This window comes from Bos indicus, chromosome 26 (genome assembly GCF_029378745.1).
Source record: "Bos indicus isolate NIAB-ARS_2022 breed Sahiwal x Tharparkar chromosome 26, NIAB-ARS_B.indTharparkar_mat_pri_1.0, whole genome shotgun sequence".
Lineage (NCBI taxonomy): Eukaryota > Metazoa > Chordata > Mammalia > Artiodactyla > Bovidae > Bos > Bos indicus.
Genome location: NC_091785.1, coordinates 16,802,087 through 16,818,409, shown reverse-complemented (window position 1 = coordinate 16,818,409; position 16,323 = coordinate 16,802,087). Strand labels below are relative to the sequence as shown.

The 16,323-nt window shown below is 46.9% G+C and overlaps 1 protein-coding gene across 41 annotated transcripts in view; it reads left to right on the top strand.

The window, feature by feature from the left end:
• Positions 1-16,323, top strand: part of SORBS1 (sorbin and SH3 domain containing 1) — a 234,640-nt gene that overhangs the window by 142,607 nt on the left and 75,710 nt on the right. For all 41 annotated transcript variants that reach the window (XM_070780518.1, XM_070780516.1, XM_070780517.1 and 38 more), the window contains 4 exons: positions 3,826-3,970; positions 7,869-7,898; positions 14,301-14,473; positions 16,089-16,152. In XM_070780518.1, the coding sequence (XP_070636619.1) occupies positions 3,826-3,970; positions 7,869-7,898; positions 14,301-14,473; positions 16,089-16,152 (412 nt within the window). The remainder of the gene's footprint in view (positions 1-3,825; positions 3,971-7,868; positions 7,899-14,300; positions 14,474-16,088; positions 16,153-16,323) is intronic.

Here is a 16,323-nt window from a genome sequence, read left to right as displayed (position 1 = left end):
ACGCTCTTCCTCTCTGTCCTGTTTGGAATGCACATCTTCCTGCAGAGAAAACCACTTCCGTGGCCTTTCCTTGGACTAGCTGTGCTCTTTGAGGGGCCGGACAGATGTAGTATGGAGAGCTGAGGAGAGCTGCAGAATCGTGTGGAAAAGCCAGCAGCAGGCACGGTGCTCACCGTTTCTCTAGCAGGGAGCAGGGAGATTCTAGGGGAGGCAGAGATTCACTCTTGTTGATTCTGCAAGCTCGCAGGCTTTCTTTTATATACAGCAATGGCAGAGACCGGGTTTTAAAAAAGGAGTTTAATTGAGTACATAGAGAGACAAGCCCCAGTACAAGTGTTAGCACTGTTTCCTCAAAAGGAAGAACGTTGTTGAGGCCCCTGCATAGTGGCCACCAGGGAATTTTGAGGCAAAACAGTGCTCCAGTGGTCATGGGAAGTTAAGTAAGTGTCCTGACACTTCAGGTCCTGATCTGCGAGGGATGCGTCCCCATCGTAGTGGGAAAGCCAAGAGCTTTAGAGGAAAGACTGAGTCAAAGGACCCAGTCTGTTCTCTCCTCAGGAGCCCTGGGAACCGAGAGACTGGAAGAGCCTCAGTGTGAGTCATAAAACGGGGACACATGGATCTGTTGGGCTGTGGGTGCAGTGGATCCAAGTACAGAGAAGCTTCTCTTTCAGGGCTCAGCACAGAGAGGTGCTCAGGAAATGTCAGCTTTGGTGCTGAGGGTGTGCCCTAGCAAACGAGCCAGAGCCCCTCAAAAATCAGTATCTGGCTAATTAACCATTCATCATTGAGTTCTGGTCATGTTCTAGGTATTCTGCTAAATGCTGTGGGCACAACCATGAACAGGATTTATCTGAGTGGTATGTGGGTGCTCAAGTATAGTGCTCATGGGATCCTCTGAGGTTATACTCCTAGAGTTTCTGATTGAGTGGGTCTGGGGAGGGGCTGAGGACTGAGGCTTGGTAATAGGCATCGGGGGGAATTCTGATGCTGATGATCTGTGGCCCACATTTTAAGGTGTAGTGACCTTGTGGGTCATGCAATTGGCCCACTAAATGTAACTAAATGTTCCTTAAAGAGGTATGCCTACAAAACTGGCTCCAGTGGCTCATTAAACATTAGCCAGTCATGCCAAGAGCAGGGAGTAAACTTGTATTTCAGCTTGTAAGAGAAATTACAGTGAGCTATCGGGTAAAAAGCTGAGAAGGACTACATCCCGGGCTTGGTCCTCTGCTCAGACCTCTAGATACAATGTGATGCAGTTAAATGGAAAATGTGTCCCTCAGTCGTGTCCAACTCTGCGACGCTATGGACTATAGCCTGCTGAGCTCCTCCATCTATGGAATTTCCAGGCAAAAATACTGGAGTGGGTAGTCATTCCCTTCTCCAGGGGATCTTCCCAAGCCAAGGATCAAACCCGGGTCTCCCAAATTGCAGGCATTCTTTACCGTCTGAGCCACCAGGGAAACCCAATGGTTAGGTGAGGACCTGGCCAAATGTGGCCCGGGGGCTTGGATATCCTAACTTTGAACCTTGCCCCTCAGCTCTGTTGGAGAAAGGTGCTAGATTATTCACGGATGCACTTTCCTCACCCCAGCTCAACTTAGAGATGAATTTAGAAGCCACTCTTGTTTTGGAAAGTACAGGCAGGGAATGTTTCTTTGGAGCAGCATGTAAAGCAAGTCTTGTTTTTATGGCACAGGGTATCATCATGAGTAGTGCTGTGTACTCTACACTTTGGGCTTCCCCGGTGGCTCAGCAGTAAAAGAATTTGTCTGTAACATAAGAGACACAGGAGATGCGGGTTTGATCCCTGGGTTGGGAAGATGCCCTGCAGGAGGGCATGGCAACCCACTCCAGTATTCTTGCCTGGGGAATCCCATGGACAGAGGAACCTAGTGGGCTACAATCCATAGGGTCACAAAGAGAGGGACATGACTGAGGTGACAAAGATGATTCTACTCTTTGTCATTTGCATAGATCTAGATTTTCATATTGAGTTTTTTTTTCAGGTGTTCCAGGAAAGATTAGTTGGGCCAGTATCTTCAGTATCTCAAACTTGTCTGGTCAGCCTGGTATAGACTCCCAGGTGGACTTCCTTTGGCCTGAAAACTTCTGGTTTGGCCTTGGGTACAGAGTAAGAGGTGAAAAAGGAAACTGGTCAGACTCCTGCATTGAGTGAGAATTATCAAGAGAAACAGGAGCTCCTGTGGATGGTGGGCAAACCATGGGTTTATATCTGCTCCATTTGCAGTGATTGAAGAGTAAGAAGGAAGAAAATTTCATGTTAATTGATCCAAGTTCTTTTAGTCAATAGTCATTTTTGTGATGTTCCAGAAATAAGATTTATGCCAGAGTAAAATCTAGGAGATGCTTAATGTTCACATGGTCCACCCAGGCACTTACACTTTAAAGAGCTGTATGCCTGATATTTTGTGTGTTTTTTGGGTGCATTGTGGCAGAGTTTTGACACCACTATGTCATTTGTCTTTATTACATCACTTTGAAAGTAAATGAGGACAAGTGTGGTTGTTTTCCCACTATGCAAAAGAAATGAGATGAAGCACTTTTGTCCAAGATCATATTTTGTCTTTTGAGTCTTGGGGAAAGGTTTTATTCGCTAAATTGAGCTGCCACTCATAACTAACAGCTGTTAGAGCACTTTCAGAAAAGGTGGGCTGACCAAGCCGGTATTTTTAAGGAAGCCCCTACTGTGTGTCAGGAGCTGTCCTGGGTGCTGACACGCATATCCTGTATTTGATGGGCACGTGTTCCCTTGCCACAGAAGGTGTAGCTGGTAGATGTCTCCTGTCATTCATGGGGCGTTTACTGAGCACCGGGGTCTGCAGGCCACTGTGCTAGGCGCAGGTGGAAGATCAGGAAGGGAGGCGAGGCCCCTGTCCCACAGGTGCTTATAGAGTCCTTGGTCTCTGGTGGAGCATACTGATTGCTTTGAGCTACACTTTTTTCTAGAAGGTAACTATCAGTTTTGTTCTTCAAACCTTTTGTTCTGGCTTTAGGGTCTGTAAGCTTCAAAATAGAAACTTTGCAAAATTTATAGGAGTGATAGAAGAAACTACATATCCTTACTACATTTTGAGATCTTATTTTCATGTCTCTAAAAAGACTGATATGGTTCCCATTATGCAGATTGTAATGTTAGTAGTAATAATTTTATTGGTACTTCTGGCAGACACCTCAGACTCTCAAAATCAGGATTTTCATAAGTCTTCAGAGATCTTTGTGACTCAATATTGGAGTGAAAAAATGCCACAGTAGGACTAAATAATGTCCTAGAAGTGAGTGCTGGTAGGGTTGTTCAGTGGGACAGATGAGAACAGCTTTCCAAGAGCTCCAATACTTAACTCTTCCCTGTTCTTATTAATACATCGATGGCTTCTCGTCCTCACGGCGTCTCAGTGTTTCTTTACATAAGTACTAAACTTTCCTGATTTTCCCCCAATTAAACCAGCTCTCGTTCTCAAATTGCATTGTGGATTGCATGAGTTTCGCATGTTATGCTACTTTGATTTGAATTTGCTTTTTCAGTAATCGGATTGAGCCACAGTTTTGACCAGATGAAAATAATGAATGATGTTGCTGAGAGTTCGAGTAACATTCACCTTCCTTCTCTCCCCTTACTAATCCCAACAAAAAGAATAAACATTCCACATTAAACTTCTAACTGGAATCAACATGTCTCACTGGTTACATTTCTTTTTATAATTAAGGTCCTTGTAAAGCTTTAAATCTCTTCTTTTTAGAAAGCCTTATCTCTTGGTTTCATGTAGTTGCACTGAGTGACAATGATTGCTTCCTTTTCAGGACTCGAGTCCTCTATTAAATGAAGTTTCTTCATCCCACGCTGGAACTGATTCCCAGACCTTTGCATCAGTTAGCAAGCCATCATCTGCCTACCCGTCCACAACGATCGTCAATCCCACTATTGTGCTCTTGCAACACAACCGAGGTGAGGGGTCTGCGAGGGGCACCCCGCCCCCCGCTGGCCAGAATCAGCCTGGCTGTCCTGTGATGTCTGGAGCAAGGATTCTGCCGTTCCACAGAATTGTTCACAAATCCCATTCTTCCCCAAGGCTACCTGCCCCAGCTCACTTACTTCAACGACCCACAAAGTAGATCGCAGCAGCGGACAGAGGCCCCCTATGGGGATGAGGCCAGGTGTCTGAATAAGTAGGTGACGTGTGTCCCAAAGCCTGGGTATTCAGTTTTCCTCAGGTGGGAGCTCCAAAAAGAGAGAAAAGACAGAAAGGACAATGTCTGCCCCTTAATTCCTGTCATGGGAATTCTAGTCAGAGCTTTGCTGGGAAAATCTTGGTGCCGTCATCTCTCTTTTAAGTGCCATTCTAAACCCTGAAGCTCTGTGACATGGAATTTCTAGAAAGCAAAATTTCGAACACCAAAATTAAAAAGAAAACCTACCGGATGGGAAATTTTCTAAAATAGAAACTGTTTTTGTGTCTCTGCAACAGAAGCTTTTGAACTTTCTCTTGGTGACTCATGGCCTCCATTCCCCAGAAGTCACTGCACTGGGTGCTCCCTCAGCAGTGCCCTCTGGGGACCTGGGCTTGGGGTGGGTCTTTGCCCCTTAAGCTATGTGGCCCCAGACAGCGCTGCTGAGGGCTTTCCTGTTTGTTTTCCAGAGTTTCTCTGACTGCTTCTGGTCGGTTCTTCCCCTTCTCTGAAGGGGTGTCTTAGGGGAAACAAGAGTGCTTTGAGGTGATCATTGTATATATCGACCTTTCTGCCTTAAAATTCCAGAGGATGATTCTAAGTCCCAAGTTTTCCTTTTTTTAAAAGTTTAGTTATTTGGCTGTACTGGGTCTTAGCTGCAGCACGCTGGGATCTATTTCCCTGACCAGGAAACACACCTGGACCCCCTGCACTGGGAGCACGGAATTCTAGCCACTGGTTACCTAGGAAGTCCTGAAAGTTTTCAGTTTTGAAATTCCGTGCAGGAATAAACTTTCCCTTTACAAAAGTCCTTTTCAGTGTAAAATGTCAAGTTTTAAAGCAGTTTCCTAATGTAAAAGGGGCTCTTGAGTCTGAATTTCAAAACACATTGGAGGTTTAATCATTTTATTCAGAGCTCAGCTCAGTACCGAATCTTCCTTGACTCCCTGCTCACCCACTTCATAGTTTTCCTCCCTGCCCCTCCCTCTCTGTGTTAACTTGGATGAAAATCGACTGGAGTCTATTTTTAATTGTTTTCCATATTAAATGGAGTTCTTCTGTTTCCTGTCTCTAACTTGAAAAGCAGATGAATGAAACATTTTCTCTCACTTAAAATCTTCCCACTCAAATCTTAGTTATTTTAGTAATCCTGTTTTTTCATTTTTGGGGGCTCCGCTATTAATTTCCACCCATGAATCTGTGTCCTTCAAAGGATAGAGAGTCCCAACCCCCACACTAAGCTACAGAAGAGCCCATTCTCCTCCCAGCAGTGGGATACCCCTTACTGGCAATAGCTTTTTCTGCCCAGAAAGTGTCCGTTATGCAGGACAAAGTGAAATTTTGGTTCTCTATGAACTTCTTTATGACTCATCTTTTTAAACAAAAAACAAAAAAAACTCACTCAAAAAGAAGCAAGCAAGTTAGTTCCCAGAAGGAAAGGCATTTTCTCTAAAGACAGGATTTATTCCCAAGGCAACTTGGTTTTTGGGAAATGCCAAGTGTAATGCCAGCTGCTTCTGATGACACCTAGTGAGACGTTTCTGGGCACAGTAGTGCCTGCAGTTCTTTTTGTTTCTTCCCTGAACAAATAGAATCTTCTTGTTTACTCAGATGCCTTTGGTTCTTGCCTTTCTCTTTTGTCCCATGTCCTGCCTGGGGGCTTAAACATCAGAACCATGCAGCCTGAATCACACGTCCTTCCGAAAAGGGTCCAAATAACTTCATTGTTTGGAATTAAAAGATAACTTCCCGTAAAGAGTAAACCATATGCTCCTTAAGGAGGCGGGAAGAGTGAAGGAGAATGGAAGCCCCTAGTGGGCCCGGCTTTGGCTCACAAGTCATAAGCTTGCTTTAGGTCAGGCATTTTGGGCTTTGCTTTGGAATGTACCCAGCCTGGCAACCCTGCTTTGCCTCATCAACAGAACCCGTGAAAGCAGTTTAACTATTGCAAAGTCTCCTGAGGGAAGGATAACTCTGCTCCACTTCTAGAATTCTGGTGTAGTCATCGTAGAAAAAGTTCCCTTTGTTCCTGCCCTGGCTGCCTAGGGGCACAATGTGACAGCGACCCTGGCTGCACCTCTGGCTCGGCTCTCACGTAGCCCCCATCACTCCCTCTGGAGTTTCCCATCCCACATGTGCCAGAGGGCAGATGGCTTACCATCAGTTTGGGGAGGAGACTTTGAACTGGAAAACTCTCAGGACCGAGAGAGGGTCTGGGTGCCTGGGAGGCTCTTGGTCACAGTGCACATAGAATGCTGGGAGTTGGATTCAGAACGTCTTTGGTGTGTGAGGGGGAGGGTTTGGGGAGAGGTTCTCCATATTTTAGCAAGCTTGCAAGACATATCCATGGACCACATTGGCAGACAGGAGCTTGGTGGTCCCAAATTTCTGGATCTCATGGTCACGTGAAATAGTCTGGGGACCACCCTAGGATTGCTCATTTCTAACTTTGCCCTAAATAACACTCCTGAAAAGCAACTGCTGTGATCCGCATTGCACACATCTCCTCCTCGGAAAGAAAGGCTATCCCACACCTCAGAGGCAGGACACCGTGTCACCTCGTCAGTTGAAGTTGATGTCAGTTGATTGCTGGGGAAGGCCTTGCCTGCAGCTTGGAGACCAGCATTCAGGAACCATAGATTCAATGAGCACTTTAACAGACAAGGAAACTGAGGCTGAGGCATCACATGATTGGTCAGTGCCATCTGACAGGTTGCCGGCAGAGCTGAGCTGGGGCCCTGCTGAGCTTCTCTGGTCCAGCCGGTGCGAACCTTGTCCATGTGCCTGACATGAACACGGCGGCTTCCACTGGCCGCGAGCTCCCCTGCTGCTCTGTTTACTTCTTGCCACGCTGGTTCTGGAAGGAGGGTGGGGACGCAGCCGAGGGGGATGATGACAGCACCCAGGGGCTGGCAAGTGTTCTATTTTTATACTGTGGCTGCTTTATATTTAGCATCTGTAGAAGGTCATTTCTGTGCTTATCCCGAAGCACGTACACACCAAACTCTCCAGAGGAGATGCTGGCTTCCCCTCTGTGAGGGTGCTGGGAGGATGGGAAACCAGTGGACCTCTGATGTTAAGAAATAGCTGGGCCTGGTGATTAGAGAGTTAAAAAGAAACCTGGGGGACCCAGGTTCTAGACACAGCTCTGATTTTCAGCGTCATCTTGGGTAGTTTGTGCCTCTTGACTGAGGTCTCTCAGCCAGTGCTGACCTACCTGCCAGGGTTATTGTGAAAATTAAAAGCCTTAACATCAGTGAAAGCTCTGGAAACAGTGTCTGGCGTATAGAAGCTCTCAGATGGTAGCTGCCATGGTTGTGATTCCATTTCCTCAGAGGTACCAAGACTGGGATGTATAAGGTCCTGCTGTCTTGAGACCAGGGGAGCTGAGGGGTCTCCTTCAGTGATCAGATCAGCTTAATACAGGATGTAAACAACTCGAAAACAGTGACAGTTCTCTGAGTCCTGGGGGGAGAGAGACAGCAGACACTACACCCAGATGATGGAGCCACATTAATACCCCTGTATTCAGCTCAACTACACACCAGTTTAGCATCTAAGCTCAAGGAGAGTGAGACACAGATTAGGGGATCCTAATGAATTGTGCCAGGACTTCTTGGTCTTACTGTGTTTGTGTAAACCTCACTTACACTGTGTATTTTTTTGTTTTATCACAGAACAGCAGAAACGACTCAGTAGCCTTTCAGGTAGGTGAGAAATATTTATTTACACATTAACACGTGTTCCTGCTAAAGCCATCTTCTGGCCACCACCTGATGTGTTCAGTCAGTGAAGTCTTCTGAGCTTCTCTGATGTGTTGGGAACTCAGCTTATTGCTGGCTGCAAGGATGATCAAAATAGGCATGGTTGCCGCCTCCCTGGAACTTGCAGATTGGTAGCTGTACCCTAATGGTACAAACTAGTACATGTGTCCAGTGGGCCTGTGACAAGTACCTTGATGGGTAAGAACATTCTATTCTGAATAAAAGCAACAAGGAATTGTGCTTTAGATGGAGTTCTCCTGGCCAGTGTCATTGAAGAAGGCACCTTCCTATTGCTTCTGTCTGTCTTCTAGGATGTGACAGGTTTGGGGCTGGGGAATGTGGGTAAGTCCTCTTCTTTTTGGCTTGCAACCCTAGTAGGTGACCCTGGGATGATGGACCTAGGGGAGAGCCTCCAGACCAGCAGTGCCTGGAAGAGGGCAGAAGAGCACTGTCTCTTGAACTTGAGGGGGCATCAGACCCTCCTGGAGAGCTGGCCAAATCCCGGATTCCTGGGCCAGAGATTGGGTGTCATGGGTATAGACGAGAAGTTGCATTTCTCACCAACTCCCTGGTGGCTCTAGTGTTGCCCTCTGTACTGACTGCACCAGAGTTGCAAGTTTCTTCAAGGGTCAACAGTGGCAGGGAGTGACTGCAAGTATAATCATGTATCAGGGCTCACTCTTTGATAAGTGTGCAGAATTGGGACAAGGTTGGGGTGGGGAGGGAACCCAGGAATGGGAATGTTTTAGGGATTTCCTTCCGACTTTGTGTAGCCGGAATCCTGGTTATCCCACTTACTGATGGTGTGACCTTAGGCAGGTTCCTGATGATCTAAACCATGAAATCAGTTTTTATCTGCTGAATACGAAAGCAGTAGTGCCCCTGGGTTCTGCATGTCAACAACTTAGCACTGGTGCTCGTAAGTGCTTGATAGACATGAGTTACTGTTGTCATTTGGTGCCTCCATTGGTTCACTTGTTATTGTATTAAGCGCCTCGGCGTCAGGCACCAAGCCAGGATCTGGGGCTATATCAGGGAACTGTGCTTCCCTGGAGCAGCTTATGGTGTGGGATCATGGCTTGTAACCTTGGTCATAGACTCATTTGGAGGCTCTAAACAAGGTAGTAGATTCAGTCTCAAGGAAAAACCACACGTATGCAAACACATGACATGTGGTGGATTTGCAGATGCTCATGAACTCAGGGCTTGAGGACCCCGATCTGGCGGATAACAGAAGCACTGTTTTCTTGAGCAGCTGCTCCATGACTTCTGGGTCCCTTCCTCCCACTGCGGTCCTTGTGATTCGTGGAGAGCCCAGTGGAGAAGATACAGGGTTCTCACACCCTCTCCACTTTATCGGGACTTGGCCGCAGGGTCGGGACAAGCTGTGGCTGAGCTCGGGTGCCCTTTGTGGCCCCTCCAGGAGCTGCCTTGCTCCAGCCCACTTCATTCCCTGGCTCCAGCCCAGGTGGCTGAGAATAGGGTGGCTCTGAAAAGGAGCTCCTGTGGGCACCTTCCTGCCTTTGGGAGTCTGAAAGGGCACCTCAACACAAGTTAGGGACACAGAGTTTGGTCTTCATTCTTCCTTCTTTTATAGTAGCTGTTTGTCCCTGGGGAAGTGACTTTACCTCTCTGAACCAGTTTTCTCATATGGGAAATAGGCGTGGTAATCCTTGCTCCTGCCTCAGAGAGGCACTGTAGGGATCCTGTGGGGCTTCCCAGGTGGCTCAGTGGTAGAGAATCCACCTGCCAGTTCAGGAGACGTGGGTTTGATCTCTGGGTCAGGAAGATCGCCTGAAGAAGGAAATGGCAGCCACTCCAGTATTCTTGCCTGGAGAACTCTGTGGACAGAGGAGCCTGCTGGGCTATAGTCCATAGTGTCGCAGACTCAGACACAATTGAGTGACTGAACAGCAACAATAAGGGCTCCTGTGTGATAGGAGGGGGGCGTGTGCTTTGCACCCTAGAAGGTGCTTGGTGAATGTCACGGCTTCTCTTTAATGTTGGCAGACTCAGGCCACTTCCTCTGCTCTAAAATAAGCCCAGCACTTCCATCCTCTAGTTTTGGGACAGATCCACCAATCGTGTTTCATAGAGTGGGACAGGATGTAGGTACTCACTAAAAGTAGTTTTGTTTAAAAAGAAAGAGCACTGTTTTGTTCAGAAGCTCCTGCAGGAGAGAGGGCTGGTGGGGCTGGTGCTCTGGAGTAAGGAGAATGGGGCTTTGCCCCTCGCCTCAGTGGTTATGGGCCCTGAAAGGACCACCAGCCTCCCTCTCATAACAGATTTTGTATTGAACCTCTAAGGGGCTTCATGTTCAAAGAGATTCATCCAGGAATGAGACCTGGGATTTGGCCTCATGAAGCTCTTGCCCACTGGGTAGAAAGACCAGAAAACAAAGGCTGGGACGGAGGGGCCAGCATAGGGTACAGAGAAGTCACCCTCCCTTCCCCTGAGGAAAGTGCAAGTATGGCTGTGTTCCTCAATCACAGAGCTTTGGGTGTGAAGAATAGGAATGCTTTTCCACCTCTCACAAACACAGATGTCCTGTCCAGGTTGTCAGCAGCATCCTTTATGTAGTGGCCCTTTCCAGGACCTGCCTTTGAAAGCATAGTATAAAACTAGAAGGAAGTGCTCCAGGATGTCATGTGTTTGCCTAGTGAGAAATAGCAGCAAGACTTCACTGTAACCCATAAGATGTCAGAGGGAGGCCCTGTTACCTGCGTGGAACAGTGAAGTGCCACCTTGGGTTTCCACTGTATAAAGAAACATTTCTTTAGAGGCTGCAGTTCAGCCCTCTGTGTATTGAAACCCAGTCAATCACGAGTCACATGATCACGGGCTTCTAAAATGAAATCATTCAGAGCTAATTTTTGTAGATCAAAAGGACGCTGGCAGCTTAGGAGCAAATCCATGGACTGTCAGCCTGAGTTTTGCAATTAAGTGATTGTTGCTCGAGCCACCTGCCCTAACAATTTCTTAAAGAGTCACTCTGGGTCTGGAAATGCTGAGATTGGCATATCTGTGATCTTTCCCTGAAAAGATGAGGGTGTAGACTGGGAGCGTCTCTAAGCCTGAAATCAGCCTCATCTGTGTTGCCTGATCACACTTAGACAAAGCTTTTCCAGGAGGGAGGAGAGTGTTCAGCAGAGCCATGTGAAGGGTGAACTCTGGTAAGGCAACATCCACCCACCCTCACATCCCCTCACCCTCCCAGGCCTCCTGCCAACTCCTTGAGACCTCCTGTTAGAAATTCCTGGGAGCCTGAGAACTCATCCCATAAAACCAGTCTAATCTTAGCATCCTTTAAAGCATAAGGTGATAATGTCAGAGATACAACAAACTAGTGAATAAAACAAGAAAGAAGCACTCAGAGAAGCAGAGAACCCACTAATAGTGACCTGGGAGAAGGAGGGCAAGTGGGAGATACAAACTGCTGGGTGTAAGAGAGGCTCCAAGGAGGGATCGCACCATATTTTGTAGTAACTATAAATGGGGGAGCACGGCAACCCACTCCAGTATTATTGCCTAGAGAATCTCATGGACAGATGAGCCTGGAGAGTTATAGTCCAAGGGTTGCAAAGAGTCGGACGGACACAACTGAAGTGACTCAGCACACGTAAATGGAGGATAACCTTTAAAAATTGTGTAAAAATTTTAAAAAATCAGTGCTATGAGAAATCATTTTAATGAATGAAAATGCCTATATCTTAAAAAAATTTTTAAAAGGTGATGGGGTTTTCTGAAGCACTCGCAAAGCTGTTCCACACAGAGCATTTAGAAATTTCTCTGTGGCCCCAGAATGAGTATTTGTTTCAGAAGCTCCTTGGAGATTGGGCAGATCCTGACGCACTCCTTCCTCCCATGCTCCTACTTACTGCCCACTTCCTGCTCCCGGATTCCTCCCTTTCCCTGCCACCTGGCATCTCCCCTCACTCCCCTCCTGAAATTTGCTCCAGAGTGATCCTGTGACTCTTTTTTTGCCTAAGGTAAAGCTGCCTCCTCAGCTTTATTTTTCTTTATTCCTCTGACGCATTTAACATCCCACTTCTTGGAACCCTGTCTTCTCTGGTTTCGGTGACACTTGCTTGTTCCTCTCTGGTTTCATCTCCTATCCCTCCAATGACTCCTGTAAGCTTCTGGGATACCTTTTTTTTATTGCTTTTCATCCTGTAGCCATGACATTCCTCAGTATGTGATGTTGGCCCTTGACTCTGCTCTTATCTCCTCTGCTGAACTCATCCATCTCTTTGCCTTCGGCCATCACTTTTGTGCTGATGGCTCCAAGATCACCCTCTTCTGGGACCTCTTCCTGGGCTTTGCTCTCATACTTCTTCAGGGTCTCCATGGCATTTCTACTCTGTCGAAGGAGTGGAGGTAGCCATCTCCCTGCCTTCTCCAGCCCATTTCCCTTTCCCAACTTCTCTGTTGAGATCAGGTCAGTCTCTCAAGTGCAAAACCTCGGTCCCCTCTTTGAGCAAGATCAGACAGGATGTGGCTCAGAGAGGACCGATGAAGTCAGGTGGACACGGGGCCAAATCCCAGTGTGATCACTTGCTGCTGTGTGACTTCAGGAAGGCAACTTGACTTCTCTGTGCTTGGTTCCCCTTACCTGTATATGGAGGGATGATGGTAGTTTCTTCCACACAGGGTTATTGGAAGGATGAGATGAGATTATGAACTTGAAGAGCTTAACACACTGCCTGGCACAGGATAAGCTCAGAGGAGTTCAGGGACCCCTGGCATTTGCTTATGCTGTTCCCTCTACTGGGAGCACTGTTCCCCTCCCGCATGTGTCTGACTGACCCTCCTCTGAGAGGTGGCCCTGAACTGCAGTTCCTTGGCTGACCTGGGTGCAGACTCCTCTGTCAGCCCTGGTCGCCTCTGTTCTCATTGCTGGCTGTCCTGCTCTTTCTGCCACTAGACCATGAGCTCCTCAAAGGCCAGGCTAGGAAAGGTGCACCCCCACGTCCACAGCACATGTGAATGCATAGCATCCACAGTACATGTGAACACATAGCCCCTGGCAGGTGCTTACTTAGTAAATGCTCTCTGTAGATAAATAACATGCCTTGGAATAACAGAATACACCAAGTTTATAATCTATTAGCTCTCTGTAACTTCTGATCCTGAATTGAATTAAATAAACCGTAATGTCCTTTTAGTGGTTTGCTGTTTTCTGAGCACTTGGTATACGCTATCTTATTAGGGCCTTACCACATGGATGTGAGCTGGCCAGTTGAAGTGTTATCCCCATATCTGGGGATATAGAGGAACAGAAAAGTTAAGTGACTTCCCCTAGGTGAAGCAAGAACTTTCAAGTAGTGTTTGGCCACCCTGTTGTGGATTTACCTGTTCCCTGACTTCTAGAAGAATCAAAACTACCTGGATTTCTAGAGCACCAGGTACAAACCTCTGTAGGGCACTTAGCACACTGTCTACATATTTTTTAAAAGGGTCAAATGCGTGAAAAATGGTATGGAGGTTTCTTGGAAAAACTAAAAAATAGATCTACCCCATGACCCAGAAAATTCGATTCTTAGGTATATGGCTGAAGAAAAAAAAAAACACCAATTCAAAAAGATACTTGCACCTCAGTGTTTATAGCAGCATTATTTACAGTTGCCAAGGTATGGGAGCAGTGTGAGTGTCCATCAACAGATGATGAAGAAGATGTGGTGTGCATACAGTGGAATACTACTCAGCCATAAAAAGTGAAATTTGCCATTTGCAGTAACATGCGTGGAGTTGGACGGCACTGGGCTAAGTGAAATAAGTCAGAGAAAGGCAGATGCTGATGATATCACTTACATGTGGACTCTAAAAAATACAACAAACTAGTGAAAAAAACAAAACAAACAGATGTAGAGAATAAGCTAGTGGTTACCAGTGTGGGGAGGGGGCAGTATTTAAGGGTAGGGGGAAAAAGTTATGGGATTATATGAAATCATGTGTGTGAAACTTTAAAAATTTATAAAACACTGCAGAATTTAAAGAATCTTTCATTCAATAAATAAAGAATAAATTAAAAAAAAAAAAAAAAAGGGAGCCAGATGGTAAACATGTTAGGCTTCACAGGCCATATGGTTTCTGTCGCAGCTACTCGGATCTGCCGTTGTAGCTCCAAAGCAGCCATAAATAATGTGTTGGCGCAGGCTGTGGCTGTGTTCTAATAAAACTTTATTTACAGAAGCCAGGGGCTGGGCCCTGGTGTGCTGACCCCTGCTCAAAGCACAGCTCCTTCCAGTTGCAAATTGGCAAACACACTCTCCCCCAGCTGGATTGTTTGGGGGGAATTTGGCTCTACCACAAGAGCTTCAGTTAATGGTTGCTTTTCTTTTCTAGATCCTGTCTCGGAAAGAAGAGCGGGAGAGCAGGACTCGGCACCAGCTCAGGAAAAACCCACCTCCCCTGGCAGGGCTGCTGAGAGGAAGGCGAAGGACGATAGCCGGCGGGTGGCCAAGAGCGCTCAGGACCTAAGCGATGTTTGCATGGATGAAGTGGGCATCCCACTCCGGGTACGAGTGTGGACCTGGAAATCCATCCTAGGCTTTGCCCTAAGCCAGTGACAGGTGTACAGCCCTGAGTCCACATGAACTCCCTCTGTGGGTGGCAGAGACCCCAAAAAGGATCCTCACCACTGTCCCCTCTCCAAGCCCACGGAGGCATGTGGAGCCTCTAAGAGCTGGGCAACAGCTTGTCCCAAGGCATATGTTAGCTGTTACTTAATCCAGGAGAACAGGCTTTTGTGGTCAGATGAATGTGGGGAGAAGCTGGTGGAACAATGGCAAAGCAGTTTCTGTGCAATAACAGAAAGGCTGTTTGTTTGTTGAGAGGCTGCAGGCACATGCATGTTCAAGAGGAGAAGGTTGAGGGCCCTATTTCCCCGTCTCCTTTATCATCATTCTGTGGTCCAAGCTTAGAGAACTCTGGGCAGGGTGTGAGGCTTAGGGTCCCTGCTACAGCGTGTTCAGGAAGAAGTTCCCCTGGTGGAGAGGTGGGAGATAACCTCATCATCCCGGGAAAGTAGGAAACTCTTCAGGGACTCACAGGGTGCATTCAGCTTGCAGGGACTCGGACAGGGTGGGTCTCTTAGCAGCCCTGCCCCAACCCTCCCCGCCCTGCAGACCCACCAGCCTCCTGCAGGCCCTGGGCTCCCAGGGATGCCTCACTTTTGAAGCTGGATTGGGGTGAATCCCATCCCTCTCCATGTGCCAGGACCAGACCACTGCCTGGGGTGTGTTTCTCTGTGATTTCCATTGAACAAAGGACAGGTTTTTGTGTCCCTTTGGGGGAGGCTGATAGAAACAGCAGTGGACTAAGCCTCAGAAGAACTGTTATATGGGACTTCCCTGGTGTTCCAGTGGTTAAAACTCACTACTTCCAATACAGGGGACACAGGTTCAATCCCTGGTTGAGAAACGAAAGATTCCACATGCCATGCACCACAGGGGGGGGAAAATGTTATCACCACTGCAAGAAAAAAAAAATGTTATGTGTTCCTAAGAAATAATAAGTGGTAGGAAGACTTGTTGCTAATAATGATTGCATCTTTCACTTCCAAATGCACTGTTTCATTTAAGCATGATTCACCATACAAGGTAGATACTAATATCATTCCCATTTTATAGATAAGCAAATGGGAACTAAGGAAGAATGACTTGCCCCAGTTGCACAACTGAGCAGACCCTTCCTTCTAACCCTCTGGTTGGGCAGCCTTCCCGCTGACCAACTCACCTGCTCTGTGACCTCAGGCAATTGCTTTGACTTTCTTTATCACATTTTCTCATCTGTTAAGTGGAAGTGAAAGTATTTGATCTAACCACCTATCTGTCTCTTTCCTTGTTTTATTTTTATCTTAACAAACTGCCCAGCTTTGTGGTTAGGATGGAAATTCTCCAGCATTGGATGCTGAAAGGGATTAGGTCTTGATGTACGCGTTCTGTACCTGGCCCTGTACAGGTGGCTTAAATACACTTCTCCAGAAAGGTTTAAATGAGCGATCACAAAGATGTATAGACTTACGTGCATTTTGACTTGAGACGTCGTCATTTTGCATTTTGCTTCTATAATCCCGGAAGTTCTGAAATGTGTTGAGATTCTCATTTTATTTTACTCTTTGTTTTTCTCCAGAACACCGAGCGATCAAAAGACTGGTACAAGACCATGTTTAAACAGATCCACAAACTAAACAGAGGTACTGATTTTCATTTGTAGAAACTGCTGTGCCCATATGTTGACTATTGCAGTGAGGACCTAAACTCACTTGGCTGGCAGACTGGGCCCCGCGGCTTGACCTCATTAGGCCCTGACCTGCCTGAGCCCAGCCTTGCACCTTCAGAACAGAGTGGGCAGGAGAACTCATGCG